The sequence below is a fragment of the Mustela erminea genome, chromosome 12, assembly GCF_009829155.1.
Source record: "Mustela erminea isolate mMusErm1 chromosome 12, mMusErm1.Pri, whole genome shotgun sequence".
NCBI lineage: Eukaryota > Metazoa > Chordata > Mammalia > Carnivora > Mustelidae > Mustela > Mustela erminea.
In genome coordinates, this window is record NC_045625.1 from 1595362 (window position 1) to 1623330 (window position 27969).

Sequence of the window (27969 nt, forward strand, 5' to 3'; positions counted from 1 at the left end):
GGTGTCAGCATCCTTAAAACGCCGGACAAGTCGGTCTGACCATTCCCACTTTACAGATGAGAAAACCGAGACGTAGGGAAGCGTCTGAGTGCGTCTGACTCCAGAACGCAGGCCTTTAGCCACTGCGCAGCTCAGAGCCTCGTGAGGATCAACCACCATGCACACGCCGCGGCTCCTCGGGCTCGGGGCTGGATGTGGCAGCAGGACTCACTGAGATGTCTGTGGCCTCCTCAGGGACCGATGTGGGCTCTGACACCCGACAGACCATCCGGGGGCCGAACCAGAAGTGCAGGAGGAAGGAAGGATGTGCATCCAGGACCGCGGGAGCCAGTGGACGCTGGCCCGGCACAGCCGCCCCCCAGTCCCGCCGGGCTCCTGCAGGCCCTCCGCACCCGGGGTGTAGAGGTGAGGAGGGCTGACCGATGGGGACCTCCCACAGGCTCGCCGCTGGGCAGGGGATCTGGGAGCTCTGGAGAGACGGAGGCTGAAGGGGCTGGCAAGGGAGAACCGGGCCGGCCAGTATTGGAAGGAGCAGAAGCTAGGGGTGCAGGGGAGACCCCGGGCCTGGCTGAGTTCTCTGCCAATGGGCGGACAGCAGGACGGACTCCCCAAGTGTCCGAGTCACGTCGGAATGGACGCAGAACCCTATAGGGGGCCAGTTAGAATTGCAGCCCGAGGCCCATGGGATTCTGCTGTGCCCAGATGTCCGAGATGTCCTTTACCCAGTGAGGAGCTTAGCGGCCAAGGGCTTCCAGGGGCTGCTTTCCGAGGCCGTCCTCTGCACATCCTGGCTTCCTGCTGCTGTGTCGTCTCCAGGCCTCAGGGCGCAGGCAGCTCTGAATACTGCCCGGCTCCCTGGTCTCCCTCTGCAGGTCGCATTCTCCCATGGATGGAATTGCTGGTTGGGCTCCACTCCGGTCTGCAGGCCCAGCCTCCGGCTCCTCCGGCCTCCTCCGGCCTCCTCCCCTGGCTGCCCCACACCATTCACTGGCTTTTGTTTATGTGGCCTGTTGGCCCCCAAGATGCACACATCCTGCTTTGGGGGTGCAGCCCTGGCATTTCAGGTGCCTCTGGTCAAACACCGTCTGGGAAGCCTCCTTGAATTTCCATCAACCCACCCGCCCGCGCTGGGAGCTGATTCTAGAACCCTGCACCACGCTCCGTGACCCTCAGAGGCGCTTAGGAGGGACTCCCCCAGGCACAGAGTTCCCCGAGGGCCGGACCACGTGGGGCTGGCTTCAGAGCCACAGCTCCCTGCAGTCCCGGGCACGGAGGTCCCGTCCAGAGGTGCTGGTGGGGGAGTGAGGGCCGGGGCCGGGGCTCAACAGGAGAGGAGGCCAGGCGGTGAGCTTGCCATGGCTTCGCTGAGCTTCTCCCAGCGTCTTTCCCCCACTGAGACCCAGACTTCTTTTCTTTGGTCACAAAAGTGGGACGTGGGTTGGATGGAAGTCGGAGACATACAAGCAAAGCTGAAAGAGGCTCCCCGAAGTCCCTTCCCCTGGGCTTCCTGGGACGGTTGACGCGACCAGAAAGAATCTGGCCCTGCAGATTCTTTCTCTCTCCGCAGACTGGCTTCACAGAAGCTTCCATCACTTGCTCCTTTGCTCTCAAAATGCCACGTCGCCCCTCCGGGGCACGACCTCCCAGCCACCCCGTCTGTTTGATGGCTGCGGAATGTTCCAGCATTAGAGGGAGCAGGGCCCACTTGCCTCTTGCCTGGGGGACAGACCTTCACGGTATCTCCACTGACTTCATCCGTAGGAAATAATGCCTGAACAACCTCCCCAGCCTCGAGCCGCTGCCCGTGGCCCTCTGGGAGGGAAAGACCCCTGGGCGAGTGGCCGCAGGGGCTGTGCTGGACGCGGGCCCTGAGGTCGCTCTCTCATTTCCGTTTTAGGGACCACTGTTTCTTTTCTTTAAATGCCTTCCTCCACCCTCGTAGTCCCTCCCTCGTGGGTCCCCACCAGCTTTAACAGGAGACCCCGCGAAGGATAGGGGTTCTAAGTCTGGGCCTGGAACTATCCAGAACCATCCACACCCAGCCTCCTCTGGCCCGGACAACCAAACAGCCCCTATGTCAAGCCTGCCCTACCTCCCCAAGCAGAAGCTCAAAGAGCAGCGCCCACCCCAGCCGCCTGGGTCTTGAGAGGTCTGGGCTGACAATGGGGCCAGGCCCCCAATTCCGGCCCCCAAGGCGGGGCCACTGGAAGACAGCTGCGTTAGCCCAGGTCTCGGGTGTGGGGGGGGGGCGGGGAGGCAGCCTGGCAGAAGCCCAGTCTGCTCATTCCCTGCAAACACTTAGCCCTTAGCTTGCGGGGGGGTGGTGGTGGTGGTGGTGGTGGTGGTGTCTATTTAAAGACCCTGGAGAGAAGGGGAGGGCAGAAAGAAGGGCCACCACCGGGGCTTGGGGGAGCCAGGGAGGGCCTGAGCCCGCGGCAGCTGGCAGGGAGAGCAGCTGGGCACAGCCCTCGGACTTTGGCCCCCGGTGTTTCCCGGTGTCAGCTTTTCTATTTCAGGCTGCTGGCTTCTCCATTCGGGGATTCACAGCCAGACTGGGAACCCAGAAAGACGGGCGCTGGGGCCCTGGGGCCACCCTGTGGGCTTCCAGGCCCAGGTGAAGGCCTTACTCCAATGCTCCCGCCTCGTGACCCAGTTGCGGCCCCTGGATCTCATCCCACATTCACAGTCCTGAAGCCCCGGAGAAAGTCCAAACATGCTGCTAGGGCTCTCTGCCGGAACAGGCTGAAAGTGCTCGTTGGGGCGACAAGCAGTAGCCGTCAGCAGAGACGGAGCCCCAGCGGGAAAGCTGCCGGATTACGGGGACTCTGTGGAGGCAGAAGTCGCCCAGGGAAAGGGCTCTGTGGGTCGGTCTGTGGGTCTGGTGCAGGGTGTGCAGGGATGGACTCTGGGGCCAGAAGAGCAGGGTCGAGCCCCAGCTCCATCATTTCCTTGCAGGGTGGCCTGGGGCAAGGCAGGAGGCTCTTGGAACCCTCATTTTCCTCCTCCCTAAACATCAGAATAGCTTCCGAGCCCGTCTGGGAAGGTGTAAGACCAGACTGGAAGTCCTCCGTGGAGGCAACGGCGAGGGCACACAGTAGGCGCTCAGGAGAACAGCTGCAGGGAGGGGGGTGGGGAGCGGCTGAGTAACTGGACAAACGGAGACAGCTGGACGTGACAGGGCCACACAGGTGGAATGCTGGCAGCCGCACCGACGTTCCGGAGAAGGACCCAGTAAACCACTGGTGCCTAATACTCCGCCCCCCCCACGCACGGCTCTGAAAACAGCCCTCCTTTCAGACCCCTGATCTCTGCGGGGCACGGGCTGTCGGGCTGTCGTGGGAGCTGACTCCTCCCCGCTCTGGTGCGGGTCGGGACCCCTCTCTAACGGGGGAGCTTAGCCCAGGCCGCGCTGGGGAGGGAACCTGCAGACCGGAGCAGGTGGGGCCGGCCGGGAAGTCGGAGCTGCATTCCAGGGATTCCGGCTCGGCGGCCCGCCCGGCCTGGCCCGGGGGCCAGACCGGTCCTCCACACCCACCACCACCTGGAGGGGGCTCCCGGGAGCCCTCCCGGCCCGGAGCGGCGTGGAAGCGGAGGGCGGACGGATGGGGCTGTGGGGACTTGGAAGCAACGGTCGATTAGACTGGAATCCAACAGGAAGGGAAAGCGAACACGCCAGGATTCGTTCCTTGGGACGGTGTTTCCTGCGTCCCTGCTGTGTGCCCCTCCCAGCAGGCTCTGCCGCCCTCGAGGGTTGTCTCCGCTCCCCTGAGCCCAGAGGGTGGGAGACGCTGACGAGGGGCCTAGGGCCGCGGCGCCAGTAGGGACAGAAAGGGGCAGACCACTGGGGCAGCCCTGGGCTGAGCCAGGGGCTCAGCCAGTGACTGGGGACGGTGCCAGCGACTGTCCCCCGGGACGGGGGGCTTTCATTTCTAAAATGGGAGGACCAGGCCAACCAGGCTCTCTGTCCCCCTTGGGAGGCTGAGGGAGGGAATTTGCCATTAGGACCCAGTCCGACCTGCTCCCTCTGGACCTGGGATAGAGACTGGGGAGGGAAAGGTTGATAGCACAGCCAGGACGAGAAACGGTTTCCTGAATACTGGGGTTGGGAGTGGCCATTCTGACTCAGGGTAGCTGAAGACCCACTGGGCCCCGGGGATGCTGGGCAGAACATGTGTGCGGATGGACCCGGGGCAGGGGCAGGGGCAGGGGCAGGGAGAGAGCCCAAGGAGGGGAAATGGGCACCCAAGTCTCCCAAACCGGCTGCCCCTGGGGTCGTTGTCGGGGAAGAGGAATGAACGCGGCCCCCACTGACCTGGGCTGGTGGGAGCCTTGGGGTCTCTGGGTAGCGTCAGCAGCTGGAATGGTGACCCAGCAGCAGAGGTGGGCCGTCTAGTGTGGAAGCTGGTGAAGGGCTCCTGGAAGCCCTGGGTCCTGGGCATCCCCTTGTCCTTCAAATTCCAGAACCCTCCCTCATCAATTGCCATCAGAGTCCAAAGCTCTGGGTTTGGCATTAGAGGACTAGTGCTTTCCTGTCCCCCATACCCGGGAGCACACAGCGTTCCTAAAGGCCCCCTCTTCACAGCCTCGTTGTGACGGTGCGACAGAGAACACGTGAAAACACATAACACGCTGAGCAGAGAACGGGACCCCCAGTGCGCCCCCTCCGCCTCTCAGTGCCACCTGCCGTGAGCGCCCTGACGTGCCTGGTGGAGGGCCCCGGGCGCGTGCGGAAGGTGCCCAGACAGGTCTGAGCTCTGCTTGATGAGACAGCCTTGAGAAACGCTTTCTTTATAAAAACTGCTCATGGAAACAGGTTCATTTACCAACTAGCTCCCGTTGGCCCAAGCACAGTTAATGTTCTGGAAAAAACGATCTCCAGAACGTTCTCCCTCTCTGCAGTTTTCACCCTCTCTTCCATTTCTAACTGCGATTTTTCTGAGCCGACCACATCTCGGAAGGGATATAATCGGATTTAAGACTTCGCCAATAAAGCCAATCACCTGCTTTTGCTAAATTGCTTTATCTGCTGTGTTCTCGGGTTGTGCTGTTTCAGGGATGTCCGCCAGGATGGGCTGCAACAGCACTTAACGGGGCTTCCTCATTTTCACAGGAAGGATCGGTCTCCTGGGGAGAGAGGAGGGGAACCGGGTCTGAGTTCTGAGTTCTGGGTACCCAACCTTACTTACCCAGCTCTGCCTGGAGGGTTGGAGCTATTTTTGATTTGGGGCCTGGGACCTGGGGTGCACAGATCGGGGGGTGTTGCTGGGCTAGAGGGGGGAGTCTGGTAAACTCCGCCAGCAGACGCTGGATTTGGACTTGAGAGCAATGGGGAGCTGGCTCTGAGTCTGCTATCGGGGCGGGGGAGGTGACAGATCCAGCACTGGGGGGTTTTATTCTGACTGAGCTTCCGGAAGGTTTGGAAAAGACCCCTTGGGAGACAAAACCTGGGGCCAGGATGGAGAGAAATGGATGGCTGAGCCCCCCGGAGTTGATGGAGGGGAGACACGATGGGCTCCGATGCTGGCCCAGGTGGCCAGGAGGAGGGAAGTGTCCTTCACCCCAAGCTGGTTCCGTTAACCGCCGTAACAAAGGCGGCCCGGGGTGGCGAGGCTCCGAGGCACGGAGATCCACACGGAGCTGCGCCAGGGCCAGAGAGCGGGCCCGGCATCCTCCTTGGGCTCCCCTCAGCTCCCGTGTCCGAGTCCGGGACAACCACGCGCCCTGCTCCCCCGGCATTGCCCGTCGAGGGCGTCCTTCCGTGCGCGGGGCTCCTGGGGCGCCTTCGGGGTCCCGTCTTGCCCTGGAGATGGTTCCGCAGGTCGGGTCGCGGCCGCGGAGTGGGCGGACCGGGACCACAGCCGGACCGGGTGTGCGCGGCGGCCGAGAACGCGCGGGACCCCAGCATCCCCGTTCGGCAGAGCCCTCCCCTCTGGGCCTCCCCTTCCTCATCTGGACTGGCGGGGACACACGTCGGCGACCCGCCTGGCCGACCGCAGAGCGCCGCACTGGGTGACCGCAGAGCGGCCGGTCCCAGACCAGGCTCTCTGCGGGGGGCGGGGGCAGTCGGCCCTGCGGGGGGGGAGTCGGCCCTGCCGGGGGGGGGGGGGGGGGGGGGGGGGTCGGCTCTGCGGGGGGGCAGCCGGCCCTGCGGGGGGGGGAGTGGGCCCTGCGGGGGGGGAGTGGGCCCTGCGGGGGGGGCAGCCGGCCCTGCGGGGGGGGGGGAGTGGGCCCTGCGGGGGGGGCAGCCGGCCCTGCGGGGGGGGAGAGTCCGCCCTGCGGGGGGGCAGTCGGCCCTGCGGGGGGGAGAGTCCGCCCTGCGGGGAGGCAGCCGGCCCTGCGGGGGGGGGAGTGGGCCCTGCGGGGGGGGCAGCCGGCCCTGCGGGGGGGGGAGTGGGCCCTGCGGGGGGGGCAGCCGGCCCTGCGGGGGGGAGAGTCCGCCCTGCGGGGAGGCAGCCGGCCCTGCGGGGGGGGGAGTGGGCCCTGCGGGGGCCGCACAAGCCTGCGGCTCAGGGTCCCCGCTTCTGGGAGGGGAGCGCCCCGGGTCCCTGCCGGCCGAGGTGCCAGGCCTGCGTGGGGGTCGAGCCCGCGCGGACCGCCGCCGGCAGCTGCGTGCGCCCGGGGAAGGGGAGCGGCGGCCCCGGAGCGAGGGTCCTACAGGAGCGCCAGGGACCTGCCGCCCGTCGACTCCCAGGGGCGAGCCCGGCTGCTTCCTGGGGCGCCGCTGCAGGCCGAGCTGGGCGGGGAGCTTTCGAGGGGCGCACCGGCACTTCCCCGAGGTGTCAATACTTCCGTTTTTAGACAGTGCGCGAGACCGACCGACGCCCGCCGACGCAGAGGTTACGGCTCTGCAGAGGAAAGCGCGCTCCGCGAGCCGTCCCTTTAAGGCGTTGGGCCCGCCCGAGGCTTTCTGCCCCTCGCCGCTCCCCGTAGTGCCCCTCCGAGAGGCTGGCTTTGTGCGCTCGCCCCGCCCCGCCGCCGCCCCGCCTCTCGCGCACGCGCACGCGCACTGCCGGCGCCCCCCCGCGCCGCCTCGTCCAGCTCGGCCCGGCTCCCGCCCAGGCGGCGGCGACGCGACGCCCCGAGCGCCCGCCCCGCCGCCGCGGCCGGCAGGTAAGCGGGGCCGCCAGCCTGGGGACTGCACCCGGGGTGCGGGCGGGGGCCGACGCTGGCTGCCCCCCCCGGGCCGCCCCGTCGCCGCACGTGTTCCGGCGGGCCAGGCCCAGGTCCCGGCCCAGCCCCGCCAGGGCCCTCCCGGGGCAGGCGCCCCGCGCCCCCACCGCCTGCCTTCCGGGTGCCCCCTCTGCGCCCCTCGTCCGCGCCCGGCCGCGGCCCCGTCCCCGTACTCGGGTCCCGGGCCCCCTCCCCGAACATCCCCCCACGACCGCCCTGCGGGTCCCGGGGACCCCCAGCGCCCACCCGTGCGGCCGCTCCCCGCCGCCCCTCCCCCAGCGGCCAGCTGACAAGCCCTCAGCCCGGGGGCTGTGACTTCCCTCCGCAGCCCGCGCGCATCTCCCCCTTGCTCTCCGCTGCTGCTCCGAGACCGACCCCAGACCCGCGGCTGGCGCTGGCCTGGCGCGCGACCCGTCCGCTCTCCTCTCCTGCAGAAACGCCCCTTCCCCGACCTGCTGCCCGCCCTCCGCCCAGCCGCCAGGCCCCGTGTCTCCCGAGGAGCGGGCTCCCCAGGTGCGGGGCGCCCTCACGCAGCGAGAGCCCCGGCTCCTGCCCTCGCGCCCGCTGCACCGCCAGTCTGGTGTGCCAGAGCCATTTTGGGGGATGGCAGAGTCGCTCCCTGCAGCCTTCTCATCCCGGCTTCCCTCCCAGGTCCGTTCACCAGGCCCTTCAGACACCCTGGCAGGTGCTGCGCCGGACGCTGCCTGTGAGGTTGGCCCGCCCCCCAGAAGGCAGATAGGTAAGGTCGGGTAGAAGCTGGAGGCAGAACAGGTGGGGCGGCGGCATTGCCCCCACTCTTGGTCTGGCCACCTGCGCGTCAGGTGACCTCACCCGGGGCCCAGTCTCTGGCGGCCGGCCAGGAATCTGCATCTGAGAAGCAGTGCCCGGGAGCAGTCAGGTTTGGGAGGCTGGGGGGTGGGTGGTCAGGCTCACCTGGGTGAGAGACCCGTGACTGCAGACAGGGGGAGGTGGCATGTGGTCTGGAGGCCACACGCGTGTTCCCGCAGCACAGCTGCCTTCCCGGTCGTGGACTCCCCGCGGAGCCGGTGACCTGCTACCCCGACGCCTCCCCAGAGTGTTGATGGAAGATGCAAGGCTTTTTCCCCTCTTAAGTGGAAACGGGGCAGGGGGCGGGGGGCGTTGAGTCAAGAAATTGTCTTCTTTGCAGTGCCCCTGATTTTTCGCGTGTTCATGTTTTGCTAGCCCAAGGGACCGCAGATTGGGTTTGAGCTGGGAGGGAGGGGTTTGACCCCTTCTCTGGGAGATTGTTGTGTTCCCGGGTCCTCACCTGAGGGCAGGGAGTCACAGCTCACCTCTCGGTGGGTCTCAGTTTTTGTGTTAAAAGGAGCAGGTCTGTCCCGTGGACCCGGGGAAGCCTCTTCTGTTCCCACGGCCCTTCTCCCCCACCCCTCCCTCGGCTCCTCCGGTACCTTCTTCAGATGCTGGGTTTGGTGAAGTCCTTCCGGGCTGACCTCTTTGCTCCCCGCTTGTCCACCCCACCATGGGGAAGGCAGCTCGGGTTAGCTGGCACGGCCAGGTTGCACGAGATTGAATCACCAAGCAGCTAGCACTTACTGGGCACCAGCTTCATGCCAGCAGGTCCGACCCTGGGTGCAGTGATGTGACCTGCCCCTCCCCCGCTCCAGTACTGGGGGCTCTGGGTGCAGCACCGTCCACCCTGGGGTGGGAGCCCTTGCTGCAGGTGGCCAGCCGGGGCCACATCTGTTGTGCTCCGCACGGCTGGGTCGTGTTGTCAGACTTTCTCTCCCCTGCCGTTGGATAAAGACTTCGGGACATGTTCTTTTTCGACGGCTTCCATTTTGCCTCGGTGCGACAGGGAGTCGCGCACGAGCTTTCAGTGTGGGGCGCCACGCTAGCATTTACACCGCAAACTCACCCGCTGAACGGCGCTGCGCTGCCGGGAATCGGATGGGAGCTGGGTGGCCAGCGACGTCTGTGAGCACGCCCTGCGGCTCCCCTGTTTCAGAGTCCCCAGGTGTGCTTCTAGGAGGCGCAGCCAGGTTCTGGAACCCTGGGCTCCCGCACCGCCGGCAGCTCCCCTTGTCACGCCTAAACCTAATTGAGCCGCGGTCTCCCCTCCTGCGGCGCGAGCTGGCTGCCGCCCTCCCATCCGTGGGCTTCGGGGCTCCGCAGCAGGCACGCTGGCCCCGGTTCTCACTTCCCGGCTGTGTCTTGCCATTGGCTCGGTGGGGACAGGGCGCCTTTTGAGCTGCGGGGGTTCTGGAGGCAGCCTTGTGTCTGCGCCTGGCGGCAGGGAAGGCCCCCCCGGGGGGCCCGGACCACTGGGGCGTCTGTTTTCAAACGTGGCGGCTAAGCACCGTGGCATCACTTGTGAGCGTTGGACGAGTTCCCAAATTTCTACACCCCGGAGCTCAGTCTCCTGCAGTTTGGGTTGGTTTGGCTTTTTTTTTTTTTTTTTTTTGACATTTCAAGGGCCCTTTGAAGGAAATTGCGTTTTGTTTGCCTCGACGGTGCTACATTCTCCAGCCGAGGATAACAGTAGGGAGCACGTTGAAGGTGGGGCCAGGGATTCTGTTGACAAGAGGGGCCCGGGCCTGCTGTCTCAGCTGTGCGGAGGGTGAGGGCGAGTTGGGCCCACGGAGGGAGTGGGTTCCTCGTTTGCAGCGGCGTGTCTGCTGCAGGGCCCAGCAAGGCGGGCAGGGGTTTTTCATCCTTTTTTCTGGGAAGTAACTTGTAAAATTTGGTTTGTTTATTGGCCTCAGCCCCCCGCTGTAGGTTTCGTTAGCAGACAGCTCTTTGCACTCGGGGACCTTCGGTGGAGCTGTGAACTCCGCTTCCCGCGCCTCCCCGCCCGTCCCCCTGCCCGGTGGGCTTTAGAGCCATGGCAACGGAGGAGAAGAAGCCAGAGACGGAGGCCGCCAGAGCACAGCCTACCCCTTCCTCCTCGGCCACGCAGAGCAAGGCACGTCCCTGAGGGCTGTGGGGGAACCGCGGGGGGTGCCCAGGCCGCACACTCCCCGGAGAGGCTGCTTCTCAGACTCTGCGTTTTCAGTCATCGACCGCACGCCTAACCAGTGCCTGTTCACGTGCCGAGGCCCAGGCCTGTCCCCTGCGGAGGGGCTTTATCTCCAGCAAAGGTCCCTGGTCCTGATTGTAAGATCCTCTGTGGGACCCAGAGAGCCTCCCGTGAAGCCCCCTCCCTGGCCCCACAGGTCTGGTGCCCAGGCAGGTTTGCCAACCCCCTTGGTGGACACCAGGCCGCACACACAGGCCTCTGAGTGAGGCTGTGACCTTCAGGCTGTGCTTGCTGCACGTGGTGCCGCAGACGGGGCTTCCGGTCGTGTTGGGGGTGGTGAGGCCTTGAGGGGCCTCCGTGCTGAGCCCCTGGTGGAGCAGGGCCCTGAGGAGGGGCTGCAGGAGGAGCAGGGCTGCGGAGGGAGGATAGGCCATGGAAACCCGCCCAGCTTGAACGGCAGCTTCAGAGAGCGTAGCAGGCGCCTGGAGTGTGGGTTTGGGGCTCAGGAGGTGGGTCTGAGCCGGAAGCCAGCACCGTGGTTACTGCTCCATGACTGCCACTGTCTCTTCGACAGCCGACCCCCGTGAAACCCAACTATGCTCTCAAGTTCACCCTGGCCGGCCACACGAAAGCCGTGTCTTCCGTGAAATTCAGCCCGAACGGGGAGTGGCTGGCAAGTTCGTGTACGTATCACCAGGGTGTGAGCTCCTGTCAGAGGCCGTCTGAACTGCCCCTGGAAGCCGGGGACAGAGGGAGGACTCGCTTCCTAACACTGCCGCGGGGGCACTGCAGCCAGCTGTGTGCCCCTTGCCCTAACTTTGCCACTCTGAACTGACGGGCCTGGGGGCGAGGGGAAGGGGTGGACGGCCTGTGCCTGAGCGCTGGTGGTCCCCTGTGCGTGGAGCCTGCTCACGGGGGTTCCTGAGGGATTCACACTGTTCCCAGGGCTCTCACGGGAAGCCCCGATGTTGTACTCAGGATGACTGAAGCACCCAGTTCTTCTGTCTTCCTTTCTTTCAGCTGCTGATAAACTCATTAAAATTTGGGGAGCGTATGATGGAAAATTTGAGAAAACCATATCTGGCCACAAGCTGGTAGGTATGAGCCCTGCACGCTGAGGCTGGCCACGGGCCGCCGTAGGCCTCCCAGTGTGGGGGGGGCGGGGCCCATCCCTGGGCTCTTCAGGTGGGGCTCTAACCTCCCCATCCCCGCCCCCAACCCCCAGTTATTTGTTTGCTTCTTGTTTTTTAAGCAAATGCTTTTGACCTTCCCAGACAAGTTTCTATCAGACTGCAGAGAGCACACTTCTCATTGGGGGACCGTGTAGTGTCCATCTGTGTGGTCCGGGTAGCTTGAGGGTCTGGATGGTGGAGCGATACGCTTCCGTGTCATTGGACGGATGATCTGCCGTTCGCTGGTTTGCCGTATCTGTCCCGTCGAGGTCGTAGCTCTGTGTTTTCGCTCCCCAGGGCATATCGGATGTGGCCTGGTCGTCAGATTCCAACCTCCTTGTTTCTGCCTCAGACGATAAAACCCTAAAGATCTGGGACGTGAGCTCGGTAAGCCTCTCCGGGTGCCGCTCCTGGCTGAGCCCGTGCGTGGACGAGGGGCACGTCGTGGGAGTCGGAGGGCAGTCTGGGGACCAGGTCACGGGCGGCCCCGCTTGGGGGGAGATGTGCCTTCGGGCCCCTGTGGGCTCGGTGTTGAAATAACCACTGGGGAGTAACTTAGTCTGACAATACTTGGTTTTAGGGCAAGTGTCTGAAAACCCTGAAGGGCCACAGTAACTACGTCTTCTGCTGTAACTTCAACCCCCAGTCCAACCTCATCGTCTCGGGCTCCGTAAGTGCGATGCCTCGGGGTGTGGGGGGCCGGGGGCCTGGGAGTTGAGCCTTGAGTCTTCTCTGCTGTGCTGGGGAGCGAAGGGGGCAGTGGTGGCAGGTCTTGGGTTCCAGAGGACCAGGCATCCCCCGCCCCCCCGCCATGGAAGGGCCTTAACCTTTTCCTTTGTCTTCAGTTTGATGAAAGTGTGAGGATATGGGACGTGAAAACAGGGAAGTGCCTCAAGACTTTGCCTGCGCACTCGGACCCGGTGTCAGCGGTAAGTCCCAACGGGCCCTGCGTTCCGCGGGCAGGACCGGATGATGGCCGGGGAGGGGGCACGGGGGACCCTGAGAGAGGCCTCCCGGTCCTGGACCCCTGAAAGCACAGGTGGGCGAGGGGCCCGTTGTGGTGTCCCCGAGCCGAGTCCTATGGCCCGGGTAGGACGGCCGGGCTTGGAAGAGGGCCAGGCATCGGGCAGTGCAGCCCCAGAGACGGGAATCTGGAGTGGAGCGGGCTTTGGTCCTGGGGTGGCGGCGGAGGGGGTTGGGATGACCTAGCTGAGGCGGAGAGCCCGGGGAGGGTGGCTCCACGCGTGCGCTGTGTGCGCTCTGCGGCTTGCCTGGGGCACGCGCCCGCCGTGTGTGCCACGAGCGTGCGGGGTTAGAGGACCCGTTGGATCGCAAACCTCACCGCTTGAGTGGCCAGGAGACTCCGCTCTGTCAGCAGAGAGCCTAGACTCGTTTCTTAGCCAAGTTTGCCTTTTTTTGGAAAGGGGAAGGAATCCTGTAAACAGCTTATTTTTACCGAGCAGATGGTCCTTTTCACTTTCCGAAATCGTGTAGGTGCGTGATTTTAAGCATTTTCAGCCTTGGAAGGGCTTTTTTGCCCAGCCGAGACCATTTGCAGAGCCGGATGTGTCGAGGACACGTATGGCACGCTGGTTGCCGTGGCCTCGAGGGGCCCTCGCCGCCCAGAATCCCCGCCCGCACTTAGGGCTCCGAGGAAGGCCGTGCGCTGTGGGGACGGGCCTGGTCCGCCTGGTGCTCTGCCCTCCGCGGGGGACTCCCAGTCCAAGGAGAGCATGGCAGCGGCGTGTGCTGGCTCCGGGAAGTGAGCCGGAGGAAGCCCGGGAGGCGCTGGCCTGCGAGTTGGGGGCTAGGGGGTGCGTTGTGGGTCGGACTCTTAGCCTGAGCAGTGGCAGGGTTTGTCCAGTGTTTGTCTCCTACGGAAGTGAAATGTCCTTTTAAGAAAGGCAAACAGATGAAGCGAAGAGAGAGTGACTCCCGCACCCGCGCCGCTCAGCGCACTGCTAGCAGCCGGTCTCCCCTCCGAGGAGCCCTGGTTTTTATGTGTCCTCCGCTGTCTGTCCTCTGAGTGGCGGGGCGCTCCACAGCTGCTGTGCGTCCCCGTGGGACGGTTTCTCGGGCACCCGCGGTGTCTGTCCCCGGGCTCCTGAGGCACACCAGGCTTTCCAGCAGGAAGGCTCACGGCTCGGACTCTGCTGGCGGCCCCGTCCCCGCCCCTCCTCCTGCCTGGGTCTGGCCCCGTCCGCTCTTGTCCGGACTCCTGTCCACTTGCCTCATCCTGTGGCCCTCACCGCAGCCGCATGGCCTGTGGCTTTTCCTTGTCATCACCCCGCTTCCTGCTTCGCTGCTTTCGCGGGAGCTCCCTTCTGCCCGGTGTTTGCCCCCACGGAGCTCCGAGTGTCTGTCATCCGAGTACGGACTCGGCAGCCCCGTTAGGGTCCGACTTCTTGCCTTTGTCGTGGCTTCGTAGTGCTTCCGTTTCGGGTGTGGGGATGGGCCGGGAGGCCCCGTTGACGTTTGCACCTGAGTGTCGCTGGGAGGGAAAAGCCAAGCCGTGAGGTCCCGATGCATTTGGGAACAAGGCAGAGCACAAGGTTGCCATGGTAGCTTCTGGGGACCTGTGTCCACTTGTCAGTGTCTGGTGCAGTGGGCCATGATAGAAGGTTTTGCAAATCTGGAGAAGGGGACGAGCGTGGTCGGAGAGATGGCGGCGAGTTCGACGGTCGCCTCGAGGGGCTGGCGCGGGTGGTCGTGGGTAGGTGGCGGGCCTGCGAGCCCGTCCTGCCAAGACCACCAGTAGGGAGGGACGGACACGAAAGAGCCTCTCGAGTATGTCCTGGATTGCACGTGGGGCCCAGCAGTCTGGCCGGAGGCCGCCAGCCGGACGGCCGGTGGCATAGCCTGTGAAGTGCCAGGAGCCCGGATGGAGACGTGCTGGGGGCGTGAGGTGCTCTGGGCGCTCAGCGCCTTTGACGGGTCCGTGAGATGGAAGGGAGTCAGGAGTGGCTTGTGGGTGACTTCAACACCGGCCACATGGTGGGTGGTACCGTAGAGACTTTGGGTTAAATAAAGCCAAGTTCATCCCACTTGTTAGCGTGGTGCCGTAGCTGCTGGAGAGTCGTCCTTGTGGCGGACGGCGCCCCGGGAGTCTAGAGCCCGGCTTCTCTGTGTCTCCTGGCCCATGTTGCCTGCATCCGCCAAGAGTGCGGCCGTGGTGCGACTCGGGGCCCCGCGCTCAGTGCAGCCAGCTCTCAGGTGCTCCTGGGCATGTGGCTTGGCCCCTGGGGACGTCCAGCAGAGTCTGGAAACAGCGTGGCCATCACAGCCACGGGCAGCCGGCATCTCGTGAGTCGGGTGCGCTTTGGCCACATGGGCAGCCCCGAGGCCAAGAGCCCCGAGCCCCGAGGAGAGACAGGGCCAGCTGGGCAGTGGCGCTGGGGCGGAGCAGCAGGCGGCCACGGCCCCGCCCCCACCCCCACCCCGTGCCCCTCGGTCTCACGTGGGAAATGAGCCGCGGGTGGCAGGGAGCGAGGTGGTGTCTGCGAGGTGCTGGTGGTCACGGAGAGGCTCGCCCTGGATGACGTGGGCCCGTCATCCGGGTCTCCGAGTAGAGGTGGTGGAAGTGGGCGGAGGACTCGCCTGGCATCGCGGCTCCTTCGCTCCCACTGGGTCCCGGGAAAGCAGGGAAGACGCGCAAAGACGGTTTAGCTGTGAGACCGGGGCTCGTCGGCCTCGGAGGTATGTGTGGCAATGGGGCCGCGGGGGCCGGGCGTTGAGGTGACCGAAGGTGCGGTCTGCGGGGGCCGGTTGCGCCGGGGGCCTTCTTCCGGTGGTTACCCAGCAAGTGACTTGTTCTCTCCTGGTTTTTCTTTATTTAACGTGAGGTCAGGCGAGATGGTTTCGGCCAGGTCGCCCCGGTCAGACACCTCCGCGCCACCAGTCAGTGCACGCCCGCCCGCACGGGCTCTCCAGGCCCGGCCTCTTCTCCCCGGGGCATGGTCCCTTGGGCGCGTTTGTTCTGTTTCGAGAGCACGTTCTGTAGTACGTGATTCTGCTTCTCAAGACGTGTTTGGACTCAGTTTTCCTCCTAAATTCAGTCCTCCGTCGTGAAACAAAGGGCCTGTTGCTTGAGACACCCAGTAAAAGTCACTCCGACGGTGTGGCTCGAGGGTCCGTCAGCATCGGCAGGAAGCCGCAGGCCCTGTCGTGTCCAGTGCTGGCGCGCGGGGCGTGTCTGTCGGGGGCGCCCGTGCGCGGGACGGCACTCGGGACGCAGTCTGCCTTGGCCACTTGGCAGTAAGTGTCTTCTCCCCGCTCTCTTCCTAGGTTCATTTTAATCGGGACGGATCCTTGATAGTGTCAAGTAGCTACGACGGGCTCTGGTAAGTGAGGACGTTCTCGTCCCTTTCTCAGCGTGCGTTTGTTGAAGGGTGGTCTTCTGGCCTCTGGGGACAGCCACGAACACGGGGCAGGGGTCTGCTGTCGTGCGCTGCGGCAGGCGGATGGACGTGGGGCCGGAGGGGGCCGCTGGCGCAGGGAGGCCGGGGGCGCTCCGGCTCCAGAGTCCGCTCCTTGTGGGCGCGGGGGCGTGCGGGCTCCGGAGCGGCCTTGCGTCCCGCGGGGGATGTGGCGTGGAAATGCCACCACAGGGGGACACGGTTCCCTGTGGAACGTCCAGTGTGGCCTGAGTGAATACCACTGGTGCAGTTTGGGGCTCGTCAGCTGAGTGCTCAGAGGTCAGAGGCACGAGAGAAAGTGTCAAAGTCAGCGTCAGCCGACGTCGGCAGACACTGGGCCGGGGCCACGCGAGGAGGCTGGGCCTGCGGGGGGCCGCCTCCTGCCCATCCCGCGCGCTCCCCGGGAGGAGGCCGGTGGGCAGTGGCCAGCGGCTGCAGGATGCCCCGAGAAGAGCTTCCCGATGACAGGGGAGAGCGAAAGCGCGGCTAGAATTCGTCCGTGTTTAGCAAACAGGAAACGAGAAAGAGGAAATGGGGAACAGAAAGCATCCAGGGAAAACGCCACGGAAGGGGAGAGCGGCCGCGCCGGGCGTCACGGTGGCAGCTGGACGCCCTCGCCGCAGGCTGTCACGTTGCCTGAGAAACCTCCTGCCTCTTGTTCTCCAGAAGCAGAGCAGAGGGATGGCGAGGGGTTGAAGCCGACGGGGGCGAGCGGCGTCGGTGGGCAGAGGGCAGTTGGGTGCGTGTCACTGGGGCTCCCGGACGGAGCGTCCCCCGAGGGGAGAGACGCAGAGTGAGCCGCGCACAGCTGGCAGGAGGGGCCTGTGCGCTCCCGCCGTCCGGGGCGCACGCGGGGCCTGGGACCGTGAGGGCCACGAGGCAGCAGGTGTCGCTCCTAGACGTCGGCTAGAGCGTGTCCGGGGCCCGGCGGACCCGAGCGACCCCATGGCCGTGTGTTGGCTGCGTTTGCAGCCTGTGCTGTGTCCCGTGAGCCTGAGTGATCTGGGGGTTGTCTGGACGGGCTCTGCAGACCTTCTAGAGAGGAGGGAGAGAGACCCCTGAGAAGGCTGTGTCCTTACTGAGGCCGGCCCCGTCTTTAAGGCTTCGGAGCTCCGGTAAGCAAGCGGGGAGGGCAGGGTGGCGGCGGGGAGGAAGCGGGGCGCAGGGCGCGTCTGGTGAGCTCCTGTTCGCTGCGGAGGGTCTGCGCGGCCTGTGAACTCCCACTGGAGCTGGGCCGGATCCTGCACACCTGACGCAGGAGAGCTGTTCCGGTGACCACAGAACAAGGAGGGGCCCTGGCCGACGCACCCGGTGGGGCTGGCGTGACCCTCCGCCCCAAGCCCTGCAGCGAGTCTGGAAAGAGATCCAGGCTTCGCTGGGGAATATGGGTGTCGGAGTTCCAGAGGAGCCGTCCGCAGGCTGGGCCCAGCAGCGACCCCGGGGTTTCTCAAACACTGAAAGGGTTGTCACGGTGTGATTGACATCCGGAAGTCTGTAGTCTGGTGAATGGTGTCTGTGATGTGTCACCGGCAGAGTCCAGACAGGCGCTTGCGAGGACCTGGCAGCCACCCCTGATGGAGATTCGCGCGGAGGACGCTGGTGGGGCCGACTGGTCACCTCGCGGTCATGCGTTGAACCCGTGTCCAGTTAAATCGGGAGCACACCAGGCCCCTCTGCCCCTCATTTCGTGGTGTTGGGAGCTCCTGGTTAACGGGATAGAGCTTTCTCTCTTCCAGAGGGTCTGTGTTTCGAGTTAGGAGCCGTGGACACGACGGTTGACCAGCGCGGACTTTAGCCTCCCGGCCGCGCCGTCCCCACTCGGCAGGAGGGGAGCCGAGGCAGCCGAACTCGCTGGTTGTCCTCCCAGCGCGGGTGGGTGGGTGGCAGCCAGGATCTGTGCCGCACGCGGGCTCTGTGCCCCAGCTCCGAACCGCTGGGCCCTGCTGGTTACAAAGCGAGACTGAGGCGGACGGCCTTCCTTGGTCCCGGGCATTAGTGGTTCGCAGGGGAGCAGGGCAGCGGCAGGGAGGTGCGGGAACTCAGGATGCGCCTAACGGGGGAGGGGACAAGGACGTGGAGAAAGTGTGACTGGAGGACAGGAAGCAGTGAGCTGGGGCTTGTGGACACGTCCCTGGTGGGGACCCGCCCCGGCCTGGCAGACGGGGCAGTTCCACAGAAGGGGCCCCCCACAGCCTTTCTGCAGTGAGAGGGTGCAGACTGCGGGCCGGGAGGGCTCGCCGTGGAGCTCGTGCCGGGAGGGTGAAGAGGGCTGGAGGCTGGCGGGGGGTTGCTGTGGCCTGGGCAGCAAATCCGAGGCTTGGGCCCTCCACCCAGCCCTGACGTGTGCTGCTGCAGGACACGACACAGTGCCCGGTGCCGGGGTCCCTCCCAGAAGAGGGGCGTGGTGGGGCAGGCAGAGCGCAGCCAGGGCCAACCCCGCGCCCACCCCCAGGCCCCCCGCGGTCAGGGAGTCAGCAGCACGGAAGCGTCCCCCGTGGCCAGCGATGCGGGATTCCGGGCCAGGATGTCCCCTGGCCGGGGTAGGCAGGTGCAGGGTCACCCTGTGAGCCGGTGTCCCCGCTGCTGGGCCTGTGGCGCAGACGGCCAGGCACTAATGCGCATCTGCTGCTGAAGCCATGTCCGTGTGGACGGAGGTCACCGACACGCCGGAACCGGCACGTCTGTCTTGGGCAGCAGCTCCTTGAATACATTCTCTTGTTCCTGAACTAGAGGGACGTCCAGAAAATCCGTATGGTACTGTGGTTCTGTGGAAACAAGCTGGAGTGTTTGTGCCAGAAAACAGGGCGGGGCTCCCAGCGCCTCCTCCCTGCCCTCCGTTCCCATCAGGGTGGCCAGGCCCTTGTGGGGGGCGTGAGGGCTGCTGCTGAAGGAGCAGCCGGGAGCTGAGACACGCCTCACCGGGCTTTCGTCTCCACGTCCGTGTTCGCTGGGAGCCCACGTGCCTCGAGTGGCTCCTGTCTTGCTTTGTAAGAACTTGCTGCTGTTTTTGCATTGCAGTCGGATCTGGGACACCGCCTCGGGCCAGTGCTTGAAGACTCTGATCGGTGAGTCCCCCCCGGCATGGGCTCTCTGGCGGGGTGTCCCTCCCAGCGGCGGTCGCTGTCCCCTCCTCCGTCACGTGGGGTTTCTGGGAAGACGTGCACAGATGCAGACGTGCTGTCTGCGGTCAGCCCTTACTCGGGACTGCCCGGCCGTGTCCTCAGCCCCATGAGCCCCTCAGACCCTCTGCCTGCACTTGGCGGACCCTTGGTGGGGGCGCTGCTTGCATCACTCCTTGAGCACACGTGACGAAGCCCCAGCCCTGAAGTGAACCCCGTCTGCTGGTGTGCCACGGACACTGGGGTCTCTGCAGACGGACGGGGGTCGGTCATGGAAAGGCAGGTGTTTGTGTGGCCAGAGGGTGGGCGCTGAGCCTGTGGAGGGCCCCGAGCCCCTGAAAGCGATGGGGAGGCAGCCCTGGGTTTTGAGAATCCGCCTGGAGGGTCCCGCAGTTTCAGGTCAGGTGTGAAACAGGGTATCTGGTAGAGCTCCGGGTGGGCCGGGGCAGGGGGCGCCTACGCCCTGTCCAGGAGGTGGCGCCTCTGAGGCTCCGCAGCCTTCCCTTGGGCCTCGGGGACACATGTGGCTTTATACGTTGGCTGGGGCCACCTGGGGCCGCCACAGCAAAGTCGCCAGCTTGGGCGACTTACCTAGGATTTATCCCCGCGTCCTGGACGCTGGCTTCCGAGACCCAGGCGTGGGCAGGCCTGGTTTCTCCCGCGGCCTCTGCTCGATTTTCCCGCCGTGTCTTCCCGTGGTCGTCTCGTGTGCGCGCAACCCCCGGCGTCCAGTTTTACTCTCTCGTACGGACGCTGCTCAGACTGGAGCAGGGTCTCTGTAGCAGCCGCATTTTAACCGGGTCTGCCCCTCGCGAGGCCTGTGTCCGTAAGGAGCTGAGCTGCTGGTGTTGGGGCTCCGACATGAGGAGTCGGGGAGGGTGCCGTCAGCCCAGTGGTGGCCTTTGTGCGGTTTTTGCTTCACGAGTCCACACTTCCGGTGAAGTGACATATGCCGAGTCCGTGGCCTCTGTCCCCAGAGGCCGTCCCAGCCCCCGCGGGAGCTGCCCGCTGCTTGCCGTGCCCAGCGCCATGGATGTTAACACGCGTCCTCGCGGCCTCCCACCTCGCAGCCGGCAGGAAGCGGAGGCCTGGAGGGCTCGTTAGCTCACTCCAGGCTGGCGGCCGGCAGGTACCGCGCCAGGCCTCGACCCCCGCAGCGTCCCCGGGAGGGAGGCAGTGCAAAGCCGTGTTCCCAGCCCGTTCGTTAAGTCAGGTCTGGGGGTTAGAGCTTCGCGGACCCTGCGACACTTTGGTCCTGGAGCTTGGGTTGGAAACACCAGCACTACCTCCCCTATCGGAGTTGGGGGCCTGCCTTCCTGGTGTGGCCCCTGTGCCCCGAGGAGGGCCCTCTGGCCTCACGCCTTCTCATGTGCCTTTGCAGTGTCTGGGACGTGTCAGAGGGAGCAGCGGCCCCCGGCGTGCGGTGGCCAGGTCCCTCGAGGTGGTAACGCGGCTGCCGCGCCCCTGCTGCGGCACCAGGGTGCACGGCCCTGGTTCTGTCCTTCTCACCTGGGGGGAAACGCGCTCCTCCCGATGTGAGGGTCACAGGGCTGTCACGCGGCTGCACGTGCTGGCCTCGCCCTGGGCAGCCCCTGGCGGTGGCTCTTACCGAATTCCTGGGCCGCCCGGGGTGAGCTTTCAGACCCGGGTGTAGAAGCCAGGGTGCGGTGTCGTGCCAGCAGGGTTGTTTCTAGACGGACTTCGCAGACCTTTTGCTTTAATTAGGCAGCAGAGAACATCTGAGCTGCTTCACCCGAGTCCTTTTTTCCTCAGCGGTGATACTTTCTCAGTCCGGTGGGGCGTTTGCAGACCGTTTCACATGGGGAAATTGACCCCATGTTGGCGGAAGGCCAGGCACCCCGAGTTTGACTGGCCACAGGCCCTTTGTTCCTAAGCCCTCGTGGCAGAGGGGGTGGTCGGGCCCCCGTCAGGGACCCGAGAAACATCGAGGAGAACCGGCCGTGCCAGGGACGGGCGAAGGGAGGTGTGCTGGGCTCCTTGGGGACCCATTCTAGGTGGCGGTGTGGGCACCGGTGGCAGCGTCCGCACTCGGATGGCCCCGTGTGGTGGTGGGAGGCTGTTCTCTCCGCCCCTCCCCCGCGCGCAGGCCCGGCGCTCCTCCCATCAGCCCGTCTCTGTGCTTCCCACGCAGATGACGACAACCCGCCTGTGTCCTTTGTGAAGTTCTCTCCCAACGGCAAGTACATCCTGGCCGCGACCTTGGACAAGTAAGTGCCACCGCCGCCCATGGGGTGGGGGGGATGTCACTCCTACCAGGGTCAACACTGGTAAACTGAGCGGTTTAAGTCCTGTGCGTGCGTGGGCCGCGCTTCCGGTGGGTGTAGGCTTCCGGGATGCAGGCGCCCTGCTGGGGGCCCGGTCTCCAGGCGGAGGAAGGATTTGGGGTCCAGGTTTCTTGGTGGCCACCGTGTGGCCAGGGCAGCTCCTCCTGCTGGCCCCCCGTCTGCAGGAGTGGGGGCAGGGGCGGCCTCGGAGCAGCTCTGGCTCTGCCCGTGAGCCGCTGGGTTTCACCCCAGCAAACTCTGGTGCTGGTTTTGCCCCCTCTGGGCAGGCCTTCAGGCTTGGGCTGCCCCGTGTGCACTTCGGGGGTCTCTGGGGACCCGCACCTGGCCCCGAAGCTTGCCAGAGGGCCCTGCGGCTGGCGCTTGTCGGCGCCCTCGGGAAGAGCGAATTCCCGCCCAGGGAGAGGGGGCTGGTTTGTGGCCGTGAGATCTGGTCTGGACGTTTCTGGAAGCTCCCCTCTCGCTCTCGTGGCGGGAGCGAGCCACGGGCTGATTCCCGGAGCGCCCAGCAGCCTCTTCGTAGCAGCAGAGCCGTGTGGGGTTCGCACACTGTGCTCGGACGCGTCAGAGGACGTGCCCGCTGAGGGGCCCGCGCGTGCCAGGGGTGGGGCTCGGCCCTTGGCTTTGCACCACACGTGTGCGCGCGGGGGCGGGGGCGGGTGCACGCGGGGGTGGGGGCTCTCGGGATGCAGGTGACTCACCCCCTCTCTGCCTTCCAGCACGCTGAAGCTCTGGGACTACAGCAAAGGGAAGGTGAGTGCTGGGGCAGGGCTGAGCCGGGGTCCGAAGCAAGAGGGGCTCCCAGAGCCGCCTCCGTTGGGTCGGCGTGGGGCGTGTCTGTCAGACTGGGGAGTCCGCAGCTCGCTAGGCCGCCGGGGAAAGCTTCCGCCCCGTGGTGAGGCGCTGAGGGTGTGTGGGGCGCTCTCAGGGCCAAGGTTAGTCGGCTGTGAAATGCCTGCCCTCCAGACGCCCAGAATCGTCCACGGTGCAGGGAAACGGGGCCTCCGTGGACATGACCGCCCCTGCCTTTGCAGTGCCTGAAGACGTACACCGGCCACAAGAACGAGAAATACTGCATTTTTGCCAATTTCTCAGTCACCGGAGGGAAGGTAGGTCTTCTGCGGGCTAAGGAGTTCCTCGCCCTCCGGCTGTCCCTTCTGAGCGGTGACCCCGTCACAGGTTGGCTTGTGTGCCTGGGCCGTTCCTCTGTGCCCACAGCAGGGTGCCCGTCCCCGGGCTGCTCGTCTTCTCCCTGGCGGCGGCCGAGGGCGCAGCGTTGTCTCTGCGAGCGTTGTCGCTGCTGCCCAGCCCGGGGCCCTATTCATGTGCTCACCCAGCTGGGACGTGACTTGAGTGGGTGGTGGCGTTCGGCAGAACCGGACGTGACCTTGAGAGTGGCGATTCGAGGAAACGATTTCGGTCCCAGCGGGCTCTGATGGGAGAGCGCGGCCTCACGGCAGTGCGGGGAGGGGGAGCGTCAGGGCGGATGTGGGCGGGTGTGGACGGGTGTGGACGTGCGGGGACGTGCGGGGACGTGCCGGGGGAGAGGGCCTCCTGCTCACGAGCCTGCTCTGACCGGGCTTTCCTGGTCCGTCTTCCTGTTCGCAGTGGATCGTATCCGGCTCCGAGGACAACCTGGTGTACATCTGGAACCTGCAGACCAAGGAGATCGTACAGAAATTACAGGGCCACACAGGTGAGCGTGGGGCCCTGGGCCGGCCGCACACCCACGTTTACACAGCCAGGGTGCGTGGTCATGCCGTCTGCTTCTCGTCTTCCTCGGCCTCCTGGTGGCCCAGGGGATGCCCCTTGTTTCGGAGCGGCTGGCAGGTGGCTTTGTCCGAGCTCCTGTCTGGCCAGGGCCGGGTCCGGCTTTAACGTCTCTTCATGGCCATCTCCCTGGCCTCAAAGTCCATGTAGGCTCCCTGTGCGGACGTGGCCCGTGTGTGTCCCGCGTCGAGACCGGCGTGGGTCCGAGGACGTCCACCGTGGGTTAGAGACTCGGTTGTTCTCAGCGTTCTGACCCACCTCTCTGGGGGCCTGTGCTTTTGCACTGAGGGCCGCCTGTGTTGGCACCTCTGTCCCCTGGAGGCTGCCCCTACCCTGCCTACTCTTGGGGAGGCCGATCGTCGGGTCCTTTGAGTGCGCTGCTCCCTCCCTTATAGCCACCTCCACCCCCTGGGGACACAGCCTCGACCTACAGGTCAGACGCCACGTGGCGCGATCTGCCCACGTAAATAGCTCCGTGGGAGCAGCCCCGGCCTCGGTTGCTGCCAGCCCCCCCACCACTTCGTAGCTGCTCGGGAGGTGGGGGCTTCCTTGTGGAGGCAGAGCCTGCCCTGGGGAGTGTGCCTGGGCCCAGCAGCGGGGGGGTGTGCCGGGAGCATGGGCTCTGGTCCCCGTGAGCGCGGCAGGTTGTCTACACAGCGAGACCTGTGCTGCTCTCTAACCACTGGGGCCCGCTGCGCTGGGTGCTGGGCCGGGCTCCCGAAGCAGGCCCTGCTGGTGCTGCTGCTGCCCCCGGTGCTCGCGGGGGCTGCCGCGTCGTGCACCTGCCACCTTCCCAGCGCCGCGGCCGCCGCTGTGCTCCTGCTCCCCGGTGTGGGCGCACGGTGCCGGCCCCGTGTGGGCGGTCATGGCGGGGGCCCGGGGCGGTGGCGGCACGACCCTGGGGTGGCAGAGCAGGTCTGCAGCAGGTGCCGACGTGGCTGCGGTCTCGGTTGCAGACGTGGTGATCTCGACGGCGTGCCACCCGACGGAGAACATCATCGCCTCGGCGGCCCTGGAGAACGACAAGACCATCAAGCTGTGGAAGAGCGACTGCTAGACGCCGGGCGCTGTCGGCGCTGCGGGCGGGCAGGATGGTGGCCGGCGGCCCGGCGCCGTGTCTGGAAGGGCGCCCCTGCGTCTGGGCCTGGGGGTCGGGAGGGGCCCGGATTCGGCCGCCTCTGAGGACGGTGTGGCGGGGAGGGGGGTGCGGGGGGGTCTCCCACCAGAAAGTTCTCGAAGTTGCTGGTGGCATTTCCTGCCGATCCCGCTCTCACTGTCGGGGGAAGTTTCTAGTCCGTATTGTGTTCAAACAAGAGTCAACAAGAATTTTTAATTTTTTATTACAGAGAGTGAAGTTCACTTTATCATGAGTTGTGTTTTTTTCCAGTAAACGTTCTGTACCTTCTTTGGTATCTAACCCCCCAGTGCAAGCGCTGTGAGCCCCGCGGCCGGCCCCCTTGTCTGTTCATAGACGCCCCGTGACGCGGTCCGCGGTCACTGGTTCCTGCTGTAGTCGTGCCCAGTGTGTTTCGGTCTTTCTGGAAAACGCAGAACACTGTAAGGTTATTTCCGTGTAAAAACCCTTTGTGTGTGGGAGTTCGTGGTCCCTGTGCCGACAGCCTGGCGTCGCGCTTGTAGCTCCCGTGTCCCCCGGCTGGCAGCCTTGGTAACAACGGGGCGTGTTGGCGCCGCCGTGCCGGCCTTCTCTCGCCGAGCCCCGGTGACCTTGGACCGTTTTGAAAAAGTCTGCGAGGTGGCAGGAAGTTGAGGATGCCTGCGGGAAGGACTCGGCTCTCCCTGTAGGTCAGTCGTGCATCGGGCCTGGGGACACCCTGGGGACATGCAGCTGGAGAGGAGCTAGCCACCTGGCCGTGTCCTGCCCAGCACTGCTGCGGCCCAGTGTGGGCTGCGGAAGGCCCCAGTTCGGGCCCAGTGCCCGTCTGGCGACTTGCAGGCTTGCTAGGGGCCTTGGGGCCGGCAGTTGGGTGCTGCCTGGTCCGGCATGTGTTGTGGGAACCTGCGGTGGTGTGGCTGCTGGTGACGGTGCTGGGATCGCCAGGCCTGGGGCCCAGTCTGTGGCCCAGCCCCCCTCTTCTGCCAGCACCTGGTGGCTGAGGCTCGGGCCCTGCCAGTGTGGGGTCTGCAGATGGAGCTGCGCCCACCCTGCCTTTCCTGAGCCCTGCGTCCTGGGGCTGTCCTCGGCGGGCTTCGGGACCCGCTCCAGGAGCCGCTGCCCCGGGGTGGTGCCGAGCATTCCAGTAGAAGGTGTGCGGGACCCAGCTTCCTTGTTTCCCCGGCCTCTCCCGCAGGTGGGCTGCTGCGTGCAGTGACAGACGGTCAGCGCCGGGGCCTGGGGGGCTGCTTTGCCATGTGTTTTGTAGGAAGCCCGAAGGGGTTAGGCCCAGCCCTAGGAGCAGAGCGTGTGGACGCGAGCGCTGTGCCGTTGGATATAGTTTATTTTTTCTACGTTTGAATTCTCTGTTGTAGATTTGTGTACAAATACATTCTCTCTTTTAAAAATAAAAATTTTCATGTCTTGTAAATTTGTGCAGTAAGACTTTCTCCCCTTCCTGAATGTTGAATGTGCAGCTGTTTCCGAGGTCGGGGGAGGGCAGGTCACCGACTGGGAAAGCTGGGGTTCCTGAAAACACCGTTTCTTGCTGAGAAAGTCACTGCCTGTGCTCGTTGTTGACCGGGTCACACACAGGGAGGAGCGCAGAGCCCCGGTCCGCGACGGCTGGCGTTGGGGGACGGTCTTCCGTGTGGTCATCACGAGGAGGAACCCCAGTGGGCACCGTTGTACGCTCGCGCAGTCCTGCTGTCTCCGCCGGTCACTTAAAGCTACTTCTGAAAAGATCCGCTCAGAGAGAGCGAGCGTGGACGCGGGCAGAGCGGAGAATCGCACGCAGGCGCCCACTGGGCACAGGGCCCGCGGGGGGCGCAGTCCGCACCCCGCGATCGTGGCCCGCGCGAGGCCGACCAGCGAACCGCGCAGGCGCCCCTGACAGCCGACGTCAGCCCGACTCCCGGCCCCGAGGTCCAGCGGCTCTGGGGCGCCCGCGGGCTCCGCTCCTCCAGTCCGCACCGCCCGGCTCTGTGCGGGGTCCGCCCGCGCCCCGCCCGCGCCCCGCTCCGACCCCCCCCCCCGCCCCGCTCCGACCCCCCGCCCCCCCCCGCCCGCGCTCGCACGGACAGAACATGAGAGTCGCCGGCTCTGCCCACAGCCGCGGGGCGCTCGGCGGGTCCCCGTGTCCTGCTGCGCTGGTGGCCGGTCCCGCCGCTTCTCCACCCCGTTTCCCCGGCGCTTCGCGGAGCCCCCGTCACGCCTCCGTCCTTCGGTCGGAACCTGACGCCCCGACGCCCCGCTCCTCCCGGCAGCTCCGTGTCCGCGGGCGCGTGCACGTGCCCCCGCGACCCGGGCTCCGCGCGGGGGTCCACAGGGGCCGCGGCCGAGCTCCGGAACCCGCGGCCTGGCCGGTTCCCTCCCGAGGCGCGGCCGGAAGCACCGTGTCCCGCCGGCTCCCGGGTCGGGGCTGCGCACCGGGGCGGCCCCGGGTCCCCGTCGGCGGGAACTGGGGGCTGCGGGCCGGCGGGTCCCGGGACCCGTAACCCCGCACCGGGGAGGGTCGGCGGGGACAAGGCCCCGTGCGGCTGCCCCGGGGGGTCCCTGCGGGTCCTGCTCCGAGCGGGCGGCGGCGGCCCCGCGGCTGTGCGCCCCGGGCCGGCACGTGCGCGAGGGCCTCGCCGGGGCTCGGGCAGGGCCCGCAGGGGGAGCGCAGGCGCGGCCGCCGGACCCTGCCGGGGCGCAGGCGGGGCAGAGCGGGGGGCCGGGGGCTGCGTGGGCCGCGGGGGCCCCCGCGCCCCGCCACCCCAGACGCACCGCGAAGGTCGTAGCTCCTGCCCCAGGACGGCGGCCGCCCGTGCTCGGCTGACCGGGCAGCGCGGGGGCCGTCGCCGGGGCTCCCTGCGCGGCGGCTGCGGGGCGCCGGGTCGGGGACCCCCTCGTGCTCCCAGCCCGCGGCGCGCCCAGCAGGGCCTCGGGGGGAGCCTCCGTGGGGGGCCGCGGGGCGAGCGGGGCGCGCACTGCGGCGGGTGCCCCGGGGCTGGGACCCCCCGACCTCCTGCCGGCCCCGCCCCGGGCCCGGGCCCCAAAAACGTTGGTTAGATGCCACGAAGTAGGTGGCAATGCCTTAACCGTATGCGTGTTGTCAGGCCCGAGGGCCTCTTCCATCCTTGTCAAGGGGAGTGCTAACCTTCTCTCCTTTCATACAACACAGCGCCCGCCGCCGCGCGCGCGCCTTTTATGCCGCGGCGCCCGCGCCGCCTTTCGCTTGCGGCGACTGCGGTGGCCGCGGCGCTGGGCCTGCCGGCGGCAGGCACCCCTCCACACACCTGCCCGCGGCGCGGAGGCGCCACGGTTCGCACACGATCGCCCACATCCCCGCGGTGGTGACCGCGCGTGGGAAAACTCGCCATTCCCGGCCCTAATGTATTCATAAAACTAGCCAATCAGAGGCTGGGAGGAACACGCGGACGTCCCCTGCGCCCTCCAGAAAACGAGATTCCCCCGGAAACAAAACAGGACTCGCGCGCGCTTCCGGCAGCGACGCGGGACTTCCCGCGGAAATGGCTGTGGTTTAGAGCGAATCAGAGGACGCGGAACGGAGACCAGCTCCACGGACTTCCGGACGCAGGCCGGCGCTTGGAACTGTGGGTTCTGGAGGCGGGGGTGGGGGCGGGCGGGAGGGAGCGGGCGAGAGGCCTGCGCATGCTCGGAGCCCTCTTTGCGCGGCTTAGCGCGTGCTCCATGGCCGCGGTGTGCCGTCCGGGGGCCGCGGGTTCGAGCCTCGGAGCGGGCGCTCTGCGCGCCGCGGGCCTCCTAGTCTCCGACCCGCCCTTTCCCCGGGGCTTGAAGATTCAAGCCCGGTGCTCCCGGCCTCCCTGTCCCCAGGCCCCTGCCCCGCGGCTCGGGCGCGTACGCGTGCGGGGTGCGTGCGCACGTGTGCGGTCAGTGAACCCGCG

At 66.1% G+C, this 27969-nt stretch overlaps 1 protein-coding gene and 1 non-coding gene across 15 annotated transcripts; one reads left to right on the forward strand and one right to left on the reverse strand.

The window, feature by feature from the left end:
* The first annotated feature begins 4568 nt into the window (after window positions 1-4568).
* On the forward strand, window positions 4569-25490 carry WDR5 (WD repeat domain 5). Of its 14 annotated transcripts, none has more exons than XR_004277479.1 (16): window positions 7018-7110; window positions 7822-7909; window positions 9915-10114; window positions 10743-10851; window positions 11189-11262; window positions 11638-11727; window positions 11921-12010; window positions 12186-12269; window positions 15625-15680; window positions 18774-18820; window positions 21027-21102; window positions 21897-21930; window positions 22212-22286; window positions 22786-22873; window positions 23904-24750; window positions 25257-25490. XR_004277479.1 is itself a non-coding variant. In XM_032307842.1 (15 exons), exons 3-15 carry the CDS (start codon window positions 10034-10036, stop codon window positions 24002-24004), a joined length of 1005 nt encoding a protein of 334 aa, XP_032163733.1. In that variant the 5' UTR covers window positions 7018-7110; window positions 7822-7909; window positions 9915-10033; the 3' UTR covers window positions 24005-25490. The 14 variants fall into 14 exon arrangements, 12 of the variants coding, with proteins under 12 accessions (XP_032163728.1, XP_032163729.1, XP_032163730.1 ...); XR_004277480.1 differs by having other exon boundaries at window positions 23904-24504; window positions 24586-25490; XM_032307842.1 differs by having other exon boundaries at window positions 23904-25490.
* A 1606-nt stretch (window positions 25491-27096) lies between these two features.
* Window positions 27097-27222, reverse strand: LOC116571262. Its single transcript, XR_004277820.1, has one exon. It is a non-coding gene; the product is annotated as a U6atac minor spliceosomal RNA (small nuclear RNA).
* Between the last annotated feature and the right edge of the window lie 747 nt (window positions 27223-27969).